The sequence below is a fragment of the Triplophysa rosa genome, linkage group LG22 (assembly GCF_024868665.1).
Source record: "Triplophysa rosa linkage group LG22, Trosa_1v2, whole genome shotgun sequence".
NCBI lineage: Eukaryota > Metazoa > Chordata > Actinopteri > Cypriniformes > Nemacheilidae > Triplophysa > Triplophysa rosa.
The window spans coordinates 2,987,589-3,005,678 of record NC_079911.1 but is presented as its reverse complement, the minus strand read 5'-3'; the positions used below and the strand labels follow the sequence as shown (position 1 = coordinate 3,005,678).

Sequence of the window (18,090 nt, the reverse complement as noted above, 5' to 3'; positions counted from 1 at the left end):
GGAAATAGCGCTTCCCCAGTGGCCCTTACGGTGCTGGGCGTTTTCTCGCCATTAGAGAAGAAGGTCTCCGCCCGTGACTGCCGGTAGCAGGGGCTTCCCACCTTTGGTCAAAAAGCTCTGGGACCCCCTAGCTCTCCACTGGACAGTTACAATTTCACGCTAGCGCTCACGTCTGACACGCCTAAGCCAGTCAGCGTCACTTGCTAGAGATTGTGACGCGGCACAGCGCCGTGCCGATTTCCATAGGAACCCCATCTGTCGGTTCGACACAACATCGAGAGTCCGACAGAAAGGGAACGTCTTGGTTACGGATGTAACCTCTGTTCCCTGATGGAGGGAACGAGACGTTGTGTCCTTCATGCCACAACGCTGGCCGCCCGCTGCAGCAGTCAAGAGATGCTCTCAGGCTCCTCAGCCCAAAAGGTGAATGAATGCAGCACGTAGTCTTTCTTTTATACCCGGATATCCGGGGCGGAGTCCGGCATGCAAATTTCATTTGCCAATTTCATTGGCCTTTTCAAAAGTTAGTCGGAAGATGATAGGTTCTCAAGTCAAACCCCATCTGTCGGTTCTACACAATGTCTCGTTCCCTCCATCAGGAAACAGAGGTTACATCCATAACCAAGACATTTTCTAGTCACAGTCACTGTCTTAGTAGTAGTTTCTGGTTCTTGGTTATATTCCATAGTTCCTAGCCTTCGCTCCTGAGCAGTAGTCTTAGTTATTAGTTCCCTTTTGATTTATTTTGTCTCCAGTGCCTTGCCTCGTTTCTATTAGTTTTCTTTTGTACCCTCATTAGTTCTCATTGGCGTCCCGGACCTCTCGGCGGATTTCACCCCGGCATCTCACCACCAAGTGGTCTACTCTTCTGGCTCTTCTATACCAGGCATCTCACCACCAGTGGTCGTCTCTCTAGAATCTAAGGGTCGAGGTTTCTCCTCGCTTCCTGCTCTCCCTCCGCGGGGCAAGATCTCCCGGAGTGGTCCTGTGCTCGTCCCCGTGAGTCTCGTCAGGTTGAGTGCTCTCCCTGCAACCCCTGTTGTTTCTGCGGACTGGTTTGGTGGTGTCTGGAGGACTGTTTATTCTCTTCTTGGTGGACTATTCAATAAATTCCCATTTACCTGCACTTGAGTTCCGTCTCCTTTGTGAAAAGTCATGACAACTTGGGAACTCAGCGGGGATGGATCCACTCCGTTCTGCTCTGCAACAGCAGGGAGCTATGCTTGGACATCAGGCGACTCGCCTCAATGCTACCACGCAGGAAGTAGGAGCCCTTACAGACCAGGTCGCAGACCTACTCGCCCAGGTTAGGGAGCTGCAACAAGAACGCTGGTGGCCGCCTGCGACTGGAATGAGGAGGCGTTATGTGCTCGATTCTTTGACGGCTTGAACTCTCGTGTTGCGGACGAGATCGCCACGCTCTATCCTCCTCGAGATCTGGAAGCCCTCACAAATCTCTGCCTCCAGATCAAGAGCTGTTTAAACAACCATCGCCACCGCCTGCTCTCACCTACCTCCTGGCGAGTTCGAGACGCCATCCGGGATGCCAACAGTCCGCAAGTCACGCACAAGGCCAGCACCAATGACGAACCTATGCAGCTGGGTCATTCACGCCTTTCCCCGCAACAGAAGCAGCAGTGCCTGCTACAAGGACTTTGCTTTTATTGCGGGAAACCTGACCACCAGGTTCTCAGTGCCTGTTAAAAACTCACGCCCAACCGTAACACGGAGGGTGGGCGCCATTCCAGTTACCTCTCCTGCTTCCTGCACTCAGCTGTCATTTCGGTTGTCATTCGATGGTCACTGTCACTCTGGCCAAGCTCTCCTTGACTCAGGTGCCGAGGGCAATTTTATAGATGCTGCCACAGCAATCCGGTGGAGGATACCAGCCAACCCCCTCTCTCAGCCCATCTCGGTCTGGACGCTAGGGGGTCTCCCCTTTACCACCATTACCCACATCACCCCTCACTTCACCTTTCTGGTAATCATAGTGAGAGTATTACAGTTTTTCTCGATTGCTTAAACACATTTCTTGAAATTATGCCTCGTATTCTCAAAACAGTGAACACAAATCCATAACATCTCACCCAATTCCCCAAACATCCTATTTTCAGGTCAAAATGAAGCTCTCTTCTCTAAACCATTCAAACTTGCTGAAAATCCAAACTTTTCCCCCAGATATGACACACAAGCCCTCAAAAACACCCACACTGCAACATAGTCTTAGACACTGGTGAGATAAATTCAAAACACTGTTATTAAAATCTCTTTGTGGGACTTAAGAATAATTTGACAGCTTAGTGTTTATTAGAATATACAACATAAAAGAGTGCACATAGAGCAAAGTACAAGAATGAGCTTTAGGAAAAAATAAAAATAAAACATTACACTATTGGAAAGTAGATGAAGATGATCTTACAAGACAAGAAAAGTTCAAAAACCAAAGAACAATATAAACTGGTCATGCAACACAATTCAGTACACATCTGCACAAATAACATTTACATTCAGGCATTTAGCAGATGCTTTTATCCAAAGCGACTTACAGAGAAGATAAAGGAAACAAAACAGTGAGGCGATTTGTCAATAGGAGGCGATGTAAAAAATATGGCATCCTCTGCACCTTTGGCCCAATTTCGTAAAAGTGTACTATTTTCTGCAAAAATACGGAACAGGTAAAAAAGGCTACAAATGCACATTTGTAAACTTGATAATCACAAATTTGAGGGTGTACACATGCTACAGTTTACTGGATACAGAATAGTGAAATTTCTCTCATATAAAGTGTGTACTGTGTTTTTATACTGTCTATAATGTTTACTGTAAGTAGTATAAAGCGCAGTAGATGATTCTAGGATGCACACTTACCTGTGCTCCTGTTGATATTATCCTGAGATTCTGATTGGTGTGTCATCAGTTTTGCAACTGAATGTTTACTGATGGACAAATGTGTGCTATTTGAGTTTACAACTTGACACTTCAGTTAATTATATTGTGTGTTTGTGTTTTCTGAATGAGAACATGGTTAAACCTTTGCAAATTGAGGCTGTTTGTGTGTGGGGTTTGTACAAGTTGGTGTATTGTTCTGAGAATGTGTTTATGGTTGTCAGAAAATGGTGAGTTGTTTCATGAATTGTGTGTTAGCAATCGAGAAAAACTGTAAGCTGTACATCCTCGATTTCCCCCAATACTCCTATTATATTAGGGCATCCGTGGTTGTCACAGCATAATCCTCACATTGATTGGGTTAAAAATTCTGTCTTGGCCTGGAGCTCTTTTTACCATGCGTCTTGTCTGGGTCCTGCCCCTTCTCCTGTCGCTGTGTCTTCTATGTTTCAGATTGTCGCAGCCGATCTGGCCGGGGTCCCGGAGGAGTACCACGACCTCCGAGTGGTGTTCAGCAAGTCGCGAGCCACCTCTTTTCCTCCGCATCGCCCCTATGACTGCGCCATAGAACTCCTCCCGGGCACTTCTCCGCCCAAGGGTCGACTCTACTCCTTGTCAGGTCCTGAAAGAGAGGCCATGGATAAATACATTCACGAATCTCTCCAAGCTGGGCTCATTCGCTACTCCTCCTCACCGGCCAGTGCGGGCTTCTTCTTCATACAGAAGAAAGATGGCTTCCTGCGTCCCTGTATTGATTATCGAGGTTTGAATGAGATTACTGTTAAGAATAAGTACCCCTTACCTTTCATGTCTACTGCCTTCAAACTCTTGCAGGGAGCCCAGGTCTTTACCAAGCTAGACCTATGCAACGCCTATCACCTGGTCCGTATCCGTGAGGGGGATGAGTAGAAGATGGCTTTTAACACGCCTTCGAGACATTACGAGTATTTGGTTCTCCCGTTTGGTTTGACCAATGCTCCTGCCGTTTTCCAGGGTCGCGTTAACGCTGTGTTGGGAGACATGATTAATAAATTTTTCTTTGTGTACATGGATGACATTCTGATCTTTTCCCCCTCTCTCCAGTATCACACCCGACACGTTCGTGAGGTCCTCCAGCGATTATTAGAGAATCAACTTTTTGTCAAGGCAGAGAAGTGCGAATTCCACGCCGACACAGTTTTGTTCCTTGGCCATATTATTTCCCCCAGGTTATTGAGCCGGACCCTGCTAAGATCAAAGCCGTCGCCATGTGGCCAGTCCCCGACTCTTGTAAAGCACTTCAGCGGTTCCTGGGTTTCGCCAATTTTTACCGCCGATTTATCCGGGGTTTTTTATTAGTTTCTTTTTGATTTCTTTTGTCTCCAGTGCCTTGCCTCGTTTCTATTAGTTTTCTTTTGTACCCTCATTAGTTCTCGTTGGTGTCCCGGACCTCTCGGCGGATTTCACCCCGGCATCTCACCACCAAGTGGTCTACTCTTCTGGCTCTTCTATACCAGGCATCTCACCACCAGTGGTCGTCTCTCTAGAATCTTCGGGTCGAGGTTTCTCCCCGCTTCCTGCTCTCCCTCCGCGGGGCAAGATCTCCCGGAATGTGCTCGTCCCCGTGAGTCTCGTCGGGTTGAGTGCTCTCCCCGAGACCCCTGTGGTTTCTGCGGACTGGTTCGGTGGTGTCTGGAGGACTGTTTATTCTCTTCTTGGTGGACTATTCAATAAATTGCCATTTACCTGCACTTGAGTTCCATCTCCTTTGTGAAAAGTCATGGCAAAATTATTGGGTGTGGCTTGCGTTTCTCACTGCGAATGGATTGGATGTGTAAAAACAGCTGTTGCATTGATTTTGAAATGAACCTGGCAGAAGACTGACAGTTGAAGGGTAGGAGTTAACGGATGCTCCGGTCAAGCCATCTAGTTTACGTCATTTGAGATGGATAGTCATTTCAGGGCAGAAGTGCATTTTAACTGAAGATTATGAGGGTACATGGATTTAAAAAAGATTCCCATTTACCTGCACTTGAGTTCCGTCTCCTTTGTGAAAAGTCATGACAACTTGGAAAAATGACCCACATATTGATAAGCTATTTACTGTAAACACTGCAATATTTCATGAAAAAATAATAATTGTCATTTTTAATTTCACTGGGACTTTAAGAGTGATGAGAATTTGGAGGGTTTTCGATATATTGTAAGATTCCAAAATAATTTAATGGTAATAAAATTGTCTTAAATAATTTCTTATTTCCTACAATTGTAGGATAATCTATGACTTGCGCATGTTATCGACATATTTTAAGAGATTCAAGGCCCGTTCACACCACAAACGATAATATCCACAACACAACACACAGTTGAAATCAGTTTCAGGGCTTTTTTCCAGCTAATTAATGATTAAACATTGACAGACTGAAAAATAGATTGAAAATAAGTGAAAACAGAGTGAAAAATAAATAAAACATTTTTGTCTGTTGGTGTGGCCCCAATATAATTATCATTATAGTTTTCTTTACAGTTTCCGTTCTTGGTGTAAGCTAGTCTTAGCCCCAAAATTGATTTAAATGATCTTACAGTAAGCCTTAAAGCAGTGGTCACCAATCCTGCTCCTGGAGATCGACCGTCCTGAAGATTTCAGCTCTAAACCCAATCAAACACACCTGAACTATCAAATCAAGGTGTTCAGGTTTGCTTGATAATTACAGACAGGTGTGCTGAAGCAGGGTTGGAGCTGCAGTCTGCAGGACGGTCGATCTCCAGGAGCAGTGTTGGTGACCACTGACTTAAAGCAGTGCAGTGTTTTACATGATGTTAAAAAAACATGACATCACTCTAATCATTAAATAAATGCCGAACATACATCAGATCATCAAACTTGATATTCGTGGACACTGTGCCACGTGTTTTTACACTTTCAGGATGTTTACAATATATACAGTATTTGAAAATCTAGATCTTACAGTATTTTCACTGGCACAAAAAAAATGGCCCTACCCAGCGATATCTGCATATCTGTACTGTAAAACTGTGCCCTGGACCAAATGTTAACCAGGAAAAAACAATAATATACTAGAAGTAACCGGACACGGGCCAAAACAGACATGAAAGCTGGGAAGCGAGAACCTGTTCCAAACCCACTAACATCATGGGAATCAGCAAGACTGTAGCAGCCGAGAAAACGTCAGCAGAGGAAATTAACAGCCGTTTCATTGGAGTAGACTGGATGAATCTGATTTAACTTGCATGATACGCTTTTCATTCATTACATGGGGATAAGTGAGGGGGCTCTGTGATTGGGCCGACGGCCAAACCGCTGGTTCTCATAGCCGTTTTATAACTTAATATGTACCGTGAAACCTTACAAGATATGTCTCACATGCCACTGGCATCCAAACGTCTGCTGGCTGGGTTTGTTAATTAAGGCTTTGGCTTGAGCCCGGTGCTGTGGTTTGTTCTATATAGCAAAGGCAGCTTTGATGTAGTGACAGATTCTATTTTATTTGCGAAACCGAAACGATACATATGTGATCGGACTGAATGGTGTGCCCAGTTGTTTTTAAAGAGTGTTTGTAAAAATGCCATCCATTGGGATATTATGCATTTTTTTACAACTGTTTGATATTTTGCTTAAAATGAAACACAATAATTTTAACGAGCCATCACATGCTACATCTTAACATCTTATAGCCAGTCATTGAACTTTCATTTCTTTGCAAAGATTACATCTGTTTAGTCGATAGAGGTTATAACATCTCTTTCAAAGGCTGGCCTGCGACAAATGCACATCGACAAATGGCATGCTTAAAGTCAACATGAAATCAAAGATGAAAGTTTTGTTCCTAGTCCTATTGTGCCCAGTCATTGATGTTTGCCCAAAAAATAAAAATAAAGTTATGGTAATTTTTCATCATAATGTTATCATAATTTTGATCCACCTTAAAATATATTTCGAAGTTCAGCTGTTTCAGGTGTTACATAGGCCACATGGGCAAGGAACTAGTAGCCTGAACTAGTAGTCCGTTTTACACTGCAATATTTCACTTAAAAATGATGATGTTTCATGGTAAGCTTTTACTGTATATATTTAACTAAAATAATGTTTCATTTCAACATAATGTTTGAATGACAAATTAGTGATGCTGATGATGTGCAATAACTCTTTTGGTCTCCAGGAGCCCCGACAGGAAGTTATCTGAAGGAAGACATGGGCCACTGGCAACTACATGCTCACTATTACCCCCCTCTGCTGCGCTCTGCCACCATCCGCAAGTTTATGGTTGGTTATGAGATGCTAGCTAATGAACAGAGGGACCTAACACCTGAACAAGTATGTTACGCCATCTCTAAATTTACTGATGTGTCAATTTATAATTACTATGTTATTATATGTTTTATATGTAATATGTTTTATTATTATTAATATGTTAAATACTTGCATGGTTGCCTTTATTGCGGCCTTTGTGTAGAATTAAAGGTCCAATGTGTAGTTTTTGTGGAGGATCTATTGACAGAAATGCAATATAATATACATAACTGTGTTCAGAGGTATATAAAGACCTTACATAATAAAGCATTATGTTTTTATGAACTTAGAATGAGCTATTTCTATCTACATACACTGTGGGTCCCCTTACATGGTATTCGCCATGTTATTTTTACTGCTCTTCAGACCGCGTTTTGTAAATATGTTATCTCCTTCGGCAAAGAAGCGGAAACACGACGACATCGTGTTCTTAGTTCTGTGCAGGCACCGTAGTGCTTCGAAAGGGAGGGGTGGAGTCACCTGGTGGTTGCAATTCGCAACCGCACTACTAGGACCCCCACATTGCTCCTTTAACGCAAACAAAAATATTTGTTGTAAGTGTGTATGAATTAATGTTTACACAAAACCATATTTAAAAATGATTCAATAAAAAACATAAATAATCTAAAAATAATACAAAAATATTCAGAATATCAGTTGACACACTCTGTATTTGAGTCCGAGCTTGGTGGGCTATTGGCTCACTGTGTCTAATATACTAAATCTAGGAGAGGAAATACAAAGACTGAGCCATTTTTAGGGGTTCAGGTCAGGTTCAGTGTAAAAAATTGAACAGTGTAAGTTGGGTCAGGACGGTTCACAGAATCTCATTTGGGGACTGGGTTCGGGCTTCAGTTTAATCCCTGTGCAGACCTCCAGACTGTATTCTTCCCCTTACTCAGGCGTATTTTATCTATCTTTCCACTGCATTTAGAGTTTCTCCTAAGTTTCCACTAAACCTTATCTCCCCAATTATTCATAGTTCAACAGCCAAGTTTTCGTGACCTAACATTTCTTGATCCCATTTTTTTGTCAAAAGCCACAGATCTGAACAGCTTTGAAAACAACAACTGCTGCCGTCAGGTTTTTTAATAATTGGCTAGTGTTTTTTGCGCTTCCTGCAGGGTTTTAACAATGGAGTCTTAAAGCCTTAAAGCGCTTCTGGGCCCCATCATTATGTCAACCTTAACAATTTGTGACTTTGTCTGGTGGTACCATATTCTTTATCACTAGAAGCGTGGTTTGTCAAATTTACAATGACTTATTTTCCCAGCCCTTGCATGCCTATTCCATCTGCTCCGTTAATGCATCAAGTCACATGGCCTAAGTATTTCTGTCAGGCACACCCACTTCAGGGTGACCCTGTTCAGTCTGCTCCTGTCAACAAAGTGGAGCAGAACAGAAATTGAGTCCCCTATTTTCTTGTCTCCCATTTCTCGTTTCTCGAAGAGAAGAGGATAAAGGGCTTCACGACACGCTCTTGATTGATGCCCATCTGGACGTATTGATTGATAGCTTGATCAAATTACGCCCCTTCTATCCGGAGGCTGTCAAGACACTGGCTGTCAACGCTGATCCGTCACGGTGTGACTCTGTCCGTCTCGCCAGCCGAGATCCAATCGACAGCCCCCCTTATGACAGCAATCCGAGCCCGTTTCACACTCCTTGCAAACCCAATTCACCCCTTACAAGTTTGTCTACCTGAATGTGAAATTTATCAGTTGCCAGTGAGCTTTATCAGTCCTAAACCAGGACATCTGTTTCTCTCAGCTAAATATAAGCGAGAATGGTTTGGCCACAATAAATTGCACTTGGTTATTTTCTTACCTGACCTCTACCAAGCTAGCCTGCCATTGGTGGGAAATTGAACGATTATTAAGCATGCATGCATGTGCACCCTATGCATAGGCATAGGGTGACCAGATTCCCAGTAAAATCATGACAGTCATGCTTTTACTTGTGTTCCAATGAAGTTATGCCATCTACTGTATATCAGTAATTTATTTAAGTTAAATAGTCCTTGATCTTTATTCTGCTCATTAGAAACTGTTGGGAATGATTTTACAGCAACAGGAAATTATTTTCATGGACTTTCTATGTAATGTTTTCATCTGTGTTCCATGGAAGAAAGAAACTCTTATAGATTGGACATGACACGGAATGATACAGAATTGTATTTTTTTAATAAGCTATCCTCTAAATCATTGCTTTCTTATTCTGGTCTTGAAGACCCACAATATTGCTGTCTTCATAAGTCCCCCTTATACCAAAAAATCTAAAAAAGAAAAGGTTAATCTCTGCCTCAGTAGCAGAAAGATTGATAAAGCTAAAGACCAGGTTTGAACCTGGTTCGTCCACATATAGGCAACGGCACTCAGTAAGTCCAACCTCACTTACTACCCACAAGTCTGTGTGTCTAAACTGTCCCTAGTGCACGCAAGCACCTATGCATGTGATACTGCCAATCATTATGTGATTTTTAGCAGGAGCGCAAAACGCAATGCGGCCGCCGCTCAGACTTCATGACTGAGAGGCTTTCATTTGGAATATCCTGCAGCACCTCTGGGGTGATTTAATGCGCTGTAACATTTATTAAGGCTTTATGAATGCAGCTCTCCCATGGCGACCCAGCTGCCAGTGTTTATGAGTCTGACCTCTCACTTTACGGCGGCAAACGGTCCCCGTCAAACTGTAACGCGTCATCAATCGCTGAGAAGATTGTTGTGGCTGGGAGTTTGGATCATAAGGTGATACGGGAGCTAGGATGCTTAAACGCACCCCCCGCAGGGCCTTATCTCAGCAGAGGGCGGCCGACTGGTGGACAGTCCGCTGTGTGGTGTAGACGCAAATACTTCGCAATCTGTCGCTTGGGGCTGCGGATCACACTGTGTGTTTTCCATAATACGCTTTTACAGCAATTTTGCTTTTTGGCAGCTGTTTTTTTTTTTTTTGAGTTTTTATGCAAAGGGCCAAGCATATTTAATAAATCAAAACTGTATTTAGCTATTTTAAAACAATAATGTCCAAATTCTGTGTGTGCCTTTGTGAGATATTTCTCTTAGGGTTTTTGCAGCAAAAATAAAAAACAGATTAATGATTGATGATACAATTAAACAGACCTCTGTAAGAGTTCTATGTTGTCATGATTACATGCAATATGTTTACAGTTTGATGTTAATACCACAAAAATATCTGATTATACCAATTTTGTCACGGTCCCACCGTCTTGTTTATGAAATTCTAGTCGTGTGGTGGGATCGGGGCAGAGTCCTTAGGTTATGTGTGGAGAGAAACATATTATTGTCCGTTTGACAATAATATACGTTCTCTCCAGTGTCTTGTCATTGGCCCCATTCCTCTCGTTTCCTTGTTATCCTTCCCTGAGTGTTTGATTAACCACACCTGCCCCATGTCGTTATCCCTCGTTTGTCTTACCTATATATACCCTCTTGTTTCATTGTCCTGTGCTCGTTCGTTGTTCTTGTTCCTGTCCGTACCAGTGGTCTGTTTAATATTCCAAGTCAAGTCGAGTTTTGTAAGTCTGTTATTTAGCGTTTGTCTAGTGTTGTTCAGTTTACCCAGTTTTAGTTAATCTGTGTCCTGTCTGCTGCATGTTATCTTGTTTTCTTGGTTTTTCCCCATCGTGGGTGTTTTGTTTTATACTTTTGTTTTCAATAAATATATTATTTGTTAACCCCTTACGTCCTGGTTGCCTGCAATTGGGTTCTCCGCCACGCAAGCCTTGACAGAACGAACGAGCCAAACGCGAACCCAGCAGGCGATATGGACTCGGGCCAGGTATTCCTTCAGTCCCGCAAGGCCCATTTATCAGGGGATTCCCCATTCGTCAGGGGAACCACGGGACCAAGGAATTCGCTGAGGCGTTTATGACGGTGGCGAGGGAGACAGACTTCGGAGATGCAGAACTGCAAGTTGTCTTCGACGGCTGTCTCACCCACCGTCTGACGCCTGGCGAGAGGAGGATGTTGAGACCCCTGAGGTTCGCCGACATGGTACGGTATGTAGTCAATCGGGACGAGCCCGGGCGGGTGACCCCAGCCCGGGCTTCGGCCTCATTGCCCGTCGTCCCGGAGGACTGCATACTGGCCACTGTCACCCGGGGGGACTCTGCGCCTTCCTCCGCCAACTCCGCAGCCCTTGGTCCTCCTGCAACCCTCCGTGGCAAGCGGGGGAGGAGGGTCTCCGGGGAGGTGTCTACGGACTCCTCCGGGCGGAGCTAGCCACTCCCTCCCCGCTACCTCGACAACCGACCACGGCCCTGCGGTTCGGTTGAAGAAGAAGAGGCAGCTTAGGGGGGCGCGGATCTAGAACAGCCTGTGTCCAGTCCAGCACCCAGTCCGGTGCAGCCGGCATCCAGTCCGGTGCAGCCGACGTCCAGTCCGGTGCGCCGAGTCCATCGGTACGTCCCAGTCCGGTGCAGCCGGCGTCCCAGCCGGTGGTCAGCCGGCGTCCAGTCCGTGATCGCCTGCTCCAGTCCGGTGATCCCAGCTGGCGTCAGTCAGTGACCAGCTGGCATCCCAGCCGGTGATCCAGCCGGCTGCGGTATCCAGCCGGCGTCCCAGCCGGTGATCCAGCCGGCGTCCACGCCGCTGTCCAGCCGGCTCAAGCCCTGTCCAGCCGGCCTTCCAGCCGGCGTCAAGCCTTGTCCAGCCGGCCTTCCAGCCGGCGTCAAGCCCTGTCCAGCCGGCCTTCCAGCCGGCGTCAAGCCCTGTCCAGCCGGCCTTCCAGCCGGCGTCAAGCCCTGTCCAGCCGGCCTTCCAGCCGGCGTCAAGCCCTGTCCAGCCGGCCTTCCAGCCGGCGTCAAGCCCTGTCCAGCCGGCCTTCCAGCCGGCTCAAGCCCTGTCAGCCGGCCATTGACCAGCCGTGTCCCTGGGGCCCCAAAGATTTCGTCCCAAAATGTCCCAAGCTGTCCCCCCCAGGATCCTCCTAGAGCCCCCAGCCCGCTCCGCGCCCATCGAGCGCAGCCGGGGACTGGGACTTTTCCCCACCCTATGGACTGCCCCCTATGGGCCCTTGTTTGGTCCCTCCCCCCCTCCCATGTTTGTTATTTTTGATGTCTCACCCAAGTCCTGTTGTTGTCTTGTCATGTTTACCCTTGATTTTGTTTTCTTTGTTTTGCCTTGTCCTGTCTGTCTCCCAGTCTGTCATGTCTTGTTTGTCAACCCCTTGGTGAACACCTGGGGGTGTTCATTAAGGGGGGGGGGCTCTGTCACGGTCCCACCGTCTTGTTTATGAAATTCTAGTCGTGTGGTGGGATCGGGGCAGAGTCCTTAGGTTATGTGTGGAGAGAAACATATTATTGTCCGTTTGACAATAATATACGTTCTCTCCAGTGTCTTGTCATTGGCCCCATTCCTCTCGTTTCCTTGTTATCCTTCCCTGAGTGTTTGATTAACCACACCTGCCCCATGTCGTTATCCCTCGTTTGTCTTACCTATATATACCCTCTTGTTTCATTGTCCTGTGCTCGTTCGTTGTTCTTGTTCCTGTCCGTACCAGTGGTCTGTTTAATATTCCAAGTCAAGTCGAGTTTTGTAAGTCTGTTATTTAGCGTTTGTCTAGTGTTGTTCAGTTTACCCAGTTTTAGTTAATCTGTGTCCTGTCTGCTGCATGTTATCTTGTTTTCTTGGTTTTTCCCCATCGTGGGTGTTTTGTTTTATACTTTTGTTTTCAATAAATATATTATTTGTTAACCCCTTACGTCCTGGTTGCCTGCAATTGGCTGGACCACCAAATATTTCTTTAAGTGCATCAAATTAATATACAACAAAACCAAAACGAAGCATCAAGTATTTTCCTTAACATAGCCTCTGGCGACGAGTGGTGGTAGCACAAGACCACTCTCTTTAATTATACATATGTTTTCAGTGGTGTGTGCCACTAAATCTGTAAACAACCAAACAGACACATAGGTAGACATTCCTGTGCAACGTAGAAGTATACAGTTAATGAAATAAAGAATGTGTGTGTGTTCATGTTTGTACACTCACCTAAAGGATTATTAGGAACACCTGTTCAATTTCTCATTAATGCAATTATCTAATCAACCAATCACATGGCAGTTGCTTCAATGCATTTAGGGGTGTGGTCCTGGTCAAGACAATCTCCTGAACTCCAAACTGAATGTCAGAATGGGAAAGAAAGGTGATTTAAGCAATTTTGAGCGTGGCATGGTTGTTGGTGCCAGACGGGCCGGTCTGAGTATTTCACAATCTGCTCAGTTACTGGGATTTTCACGCACAACCATTTCTAGGGTTTACAAAGAATGGTGTGAAAAGGGAAAAACATCCAGTATGCGGCAGTCCTGTGGGCGAAAATGCCTTGTTGATGCTAGAGGTCAGAGGAGAATGGGCCGACTGATTCAAGCTGATAGAAGAGCAACTTTGACTGAAATAACCACTCGTTACAACCGAGGTATGCAGCAAAGCATTTGTGAAGCCACAACACGCACAACCTTGAGGCAGATGGGCTACAACAGCAGAAGACCCCACCGGGTACCACTCATCTCCACTACAAATAGGAAAAAGAGGCTACAATTTGCACGAGCTCACCAAAATTGGACAGTTGAAGACTGGAAAAATGTTGCCTGGTCTGATGAGTCTCGATTTCTGTTGAGACATTCAAATGGTAGAGTCAGAATTTGGCGTAAACAGAATGAGAACATGGATCCATCATGCCTTGTTACCACTGTGCAGGCTGGTGGTGGTGGTGTAATGGTGTGGGGGATGTTTTCTTGGCACACTTTAGGCCCCTTAGTGCCAATTGGGCATCGTTTAAATGCCACGGCCTACCTGAGCATTGTTTCTGACCATGTCCATCCCTTTATGACCACCATGTACCCATCCTCTAATGGCTACTTCCAGCAGGATAATGCACCATGTCACAAAGCTCGAATCATTTCAAATTGGTTTCTTGAACATGACAATGAGTTCACTGTACTAGAATGGCCCCCACAGTCACCAGATCTCAACCCGATAGAACATCTTTGGGATGTGGTGGAACGGGAGCTTCGTGCCCTGGATGTGCATCCCACAAATCTCCATCAACTGCAAGATGCTATCCTATCAATATGGGCCAACATTTCTAAAGAATGCTTTCAGCACCTTGTTGAATCAATGCCACGTAGAATTAAGGCAGTTCTGAAGGCGAAAGGGGGTCAAACACCGTATTAGTATGGTGTTCCTAATAATCCTTTAGGTGAGTGTATACTGTACATATACAGACGTGCTCAAATGTGTTGGTACCCCTCCACAAAAAACAAAGAATGCACAATTTTCTCTGAAATAACTTGAAACTGACAAAAGGAATTGGCATCCACCATTGTTTATTCCATATTTAATAGAAATCAGACTTTGCTTTTGATTTTTTTATTCAACATAATATTGTAAATAATAAAACAAATGACAATGTCATGGACAAAAATGATGGTACCCCAACCTAATATTTTGTTGCACAACCTCTCAATGAGACTTCTGCCCCTATTAACAGGTAGTTTGGCCCACTCTTCCTCAGCATACTGCTCCAGCTGTCTCAGGTTTGATGGGTGCCTTCTCCAGACTGCAAGTTTCAGCTCTTTCCATAGATGTTCCATAGGATTCAGATCAGGACTCATAGAAGGCCACTTCAGAATAGTCCAATGTTTTGTTCTTATCCATTCTTGGGTGATTTTAGCTGTGTGTTTTGGGTCATTATCCTGTTGGAGGACCCATGACCTGCAACCGAGATGGAGCTTTCTGACACTGGGCAGTACGTTTCGCTCCAGAATGCCTTGATATTCTTGAGATTTCATTGAGCCATGCACAGATTCAAGGCACCCTGTGCCAGATGCAGCAAAGCAGCCCCAAAACATAACCGAGCCTCCTCCATGTTTCACTGTAGGTATGGTGTTCACTTCTTTGAAAGCTTGATTTTTTCGTCTGTGAGCATAGAGCTGATGTGACTTGCCAAAAAGCTCCAGTTTTGACTCATCTGTCCAAAGGACATTCTCCCAGAAGGATTGTGGGTTGTCAATATGAATTTTAGCAAATTCCAATCTGTCTTTTTTATGTTTTTCTTTCATAAGTTGAGTCCTCCTGGGTCTTCTTCCATGCTCAAAAAGCGATGGATGGTGCGATCAGAAACTGACGTACCTTCACCTTGGAGTTGAGCTTGTATCTCTTTGGCAGTTATCCTTGGTTCTTTTTCTACCATTCTCACTATCCTTCTGTTCAATCTGGGGTGGATTTTCCTCTTGCGGCCGCGCCAAGGGAGGTTGGCTACAATTCCATGGACCTTAAACTTCTTAATAATATTTGCAACTGTTGTGACAGGAACATCGAGCTGCTTGGAGATGGTCTTGTAGCATTTACCTTTACCATGCTTGTCTATTATTTTCTTTCTGAGCTCCTCAGACAACTCTATCCTTGCTTTCTCTGGTCCATGTTCAATGTGGTGCACACAATGATACCCAACAGCACAGTGATTACTTTTCTCTGTTTAAATATGCTGAATGACTTTTTACAAGATTGGATAGATGTGTGATACTAATTAAAGAAACTAATTAGTTTGAAATATCACTATAATCCAATTATGTTTGATCTTTTCTAAGGGGTACCAACAAATGTGTCCATGCTATTTTAGAATATCTTTGTAGAATAAGCAATAATTCATCTCTTTCCACAGCTTGTTTGCTTTATTCTTTGACAAACCAAAGGCATGCAAGTATACATGATACAATAGCTTTTAATGTCATAACTCTTGAATGAAGCATTATTTCAATGAGCTGTAAGGGTACCAACAAATTTGAATAAGATAACATGTCCAAAGACAACTCAAAAACAGTGAAACAAACGAAACAGTGCATACATCCGGGGCTCCAAAAATGATTTCCATTACTTATAAACAACTTACAGGTTTACATTAGGCCTCCATTCAATTAAACTTCATTATATCTAACATGTAACAATTACAAAACTGCACGTTCCTATAGTACTGATACTCACAAAATACTGCATGTGTGTCTTCTGACTTACCATAGAAAATGTGTTTGCCATTGATTGGTGTCGTGATGCTTGCGCATAGCACTGCATGCGTGTATTGGCCAGGACAACCTGAAATATTCATATATATTATGATGTTTATTAACGATCAAATGTTGGTAAAGGGTAAGACACCTGGCGAGCCACATGATTTTTGAAAAGAGCCACAGGTTCCTGACCACTGCTCTACGGGTTGTCTAATAGAGTCTTTTTTAATGAAATTACACATGAATACTATATTATAACGTTTTTTTTATTGGCACTGTGTTACATTTTGCAGGATCCCTGTATACTATATGATCTGTATCTCTGTTTTATTGTCCCATATCCACAGGCTGCAGAACAGTTAAGAAAGCTTGGAGAGGAACATTATAAGATGTTAAAGACAGAAGCAGGTGGAGGAGAGGAGAACTATGAGAGTATTACCTGTCTGCCATCATCTGCCAAATAATACGAACATAAAACTGTTAACAAATGGAATCTGAACTATCAACTACTTCTGAACAACTTGTATATTGTTCTCATGTTAGAAAATTTAAACCAAAGTTTGTGTGAGTGGTAATGTCACTTTTTGGTAATGACATTTCGATGTAGGCTACACAATAAAACCTGACTGGCTGACTGACAAATTTGATCCATAATTTCATATCTTTAATGATCTTACTTAGGGTTAAGGAATTAAATAAACTCTGTTGTTTAACTTATACTGCACCAGTTTGAACATGAATCAAAACCAACCATTCAGTTGTGTAAGCTTGTTGAGGTGGCAAAAAATGCCTGGATATTTTTAACGCATCATTAGGTCAAAACGGGCCGAAACCAACTGTTGGGTAATAAATTAACCCAATTGCTGCAGTGTTTCAACACCCAAATTCAGTTTTGTCAGCTACAAATAACAATTCAACAGAATTTCACTAATGCGTTTGGTAACACTTTATTTTACAGTGCCCTACTATAAATGATGCATAATTTCACGTAACTAACCCTTAACCAAACCCTCATCCTAACCCTAACTCTATAGTAAGTATATGTAGTTATATTTTATTACTCAGTACTTAAATGTATAATTACACTGTAACACGGGCACTGTAACATAAAGTGTAACCATGCATTTTCACTTATCAGCAGTATTTTGACTTTACAAAACATAAATTTCAGACACCTCAAATATGCCTCACTATGCCATTTCTCTCAAGAAACAGTAGATGGGAAGGTGACAGGGTTTAACTAACTATAAAGATATAGCTTTTAAAATAATTCTAAATTTAAACAAATATGCAGATGAGTGATGCTGTGCACTTTTACAGCTTACTATTAGAGCACATCGAGAGGGCTTACAGTTATATAGTTATCATTTTTGGTGTGATTTATTGGAAAAAGTATCAACCATTCATAAATCCTAGATACTGGATTCAAACTATAAAATACATATAAAAATACAGTATAAAGAATATATATACAGTATATATATAAAATATGCACTCTATGATCACTCTTGACTTTGCATATACAGTATATGCTAATGGCATGATAACAATAATTGTGATATTAACAACTCTACTTGTTAATACGCTCTCTCTGTGTCCCTATACACTTATCTTTTATGTGTGATTGTTTGTGTGAATCAAAATTAAACATGAATTTGACTGCTAGATTTTATTGTGAATACTATTGTGAATTCGTTTGGCCACGATCGCATACGTACATTTTAAGGATGAAATCTACACTATACTGTATATCTATATTTTACGTTTTATATATGAGGTGTTCTCATGAGATCATGAGAATATGAAATGCTGCCAGGGGTGGTTACTGGTAAGCAGAACATCTATCAATGCCTTAGCAATCACACAACACACCCTCACAATTGCTTAA

At 43.3% G+C, this 18,090-nt stretch overlaps 1 protein-coding gene across 6 annotated transcripts in view; it reads left to right on the top strand.

Moving 5' to 3' along the window:
- galt (galactose-1-phosphate uridylyltransferase) overlaps positions 1 to 17,859 on the top strand; it is a 161,480-nt gene extending 143,621 nt beyond the window's left edge. For 5 of the 6 annotated variants that reach the window (XM_057320543.1, XM_057320541.1, XM_057320544.1 and 2 more), the window contains 2 exons: positions 7,047 to 7,201; positions 16,550 to 17,859. In XM_057320543.1, the coding sequence (XP_057176526.1) occupies positions 7,047 to 7,201; positions 16,550 to 16,666 (272 nt within the window). In that variant the 3' untranslated portion in view covers positions 16,667 to 17,859. The other variant, XM_057320546.1, reaches the window with a different exon arrangement.
- The last annotated feature ends 231 nt before the right edge of the window (positions 17,860 to 18,090 follow it).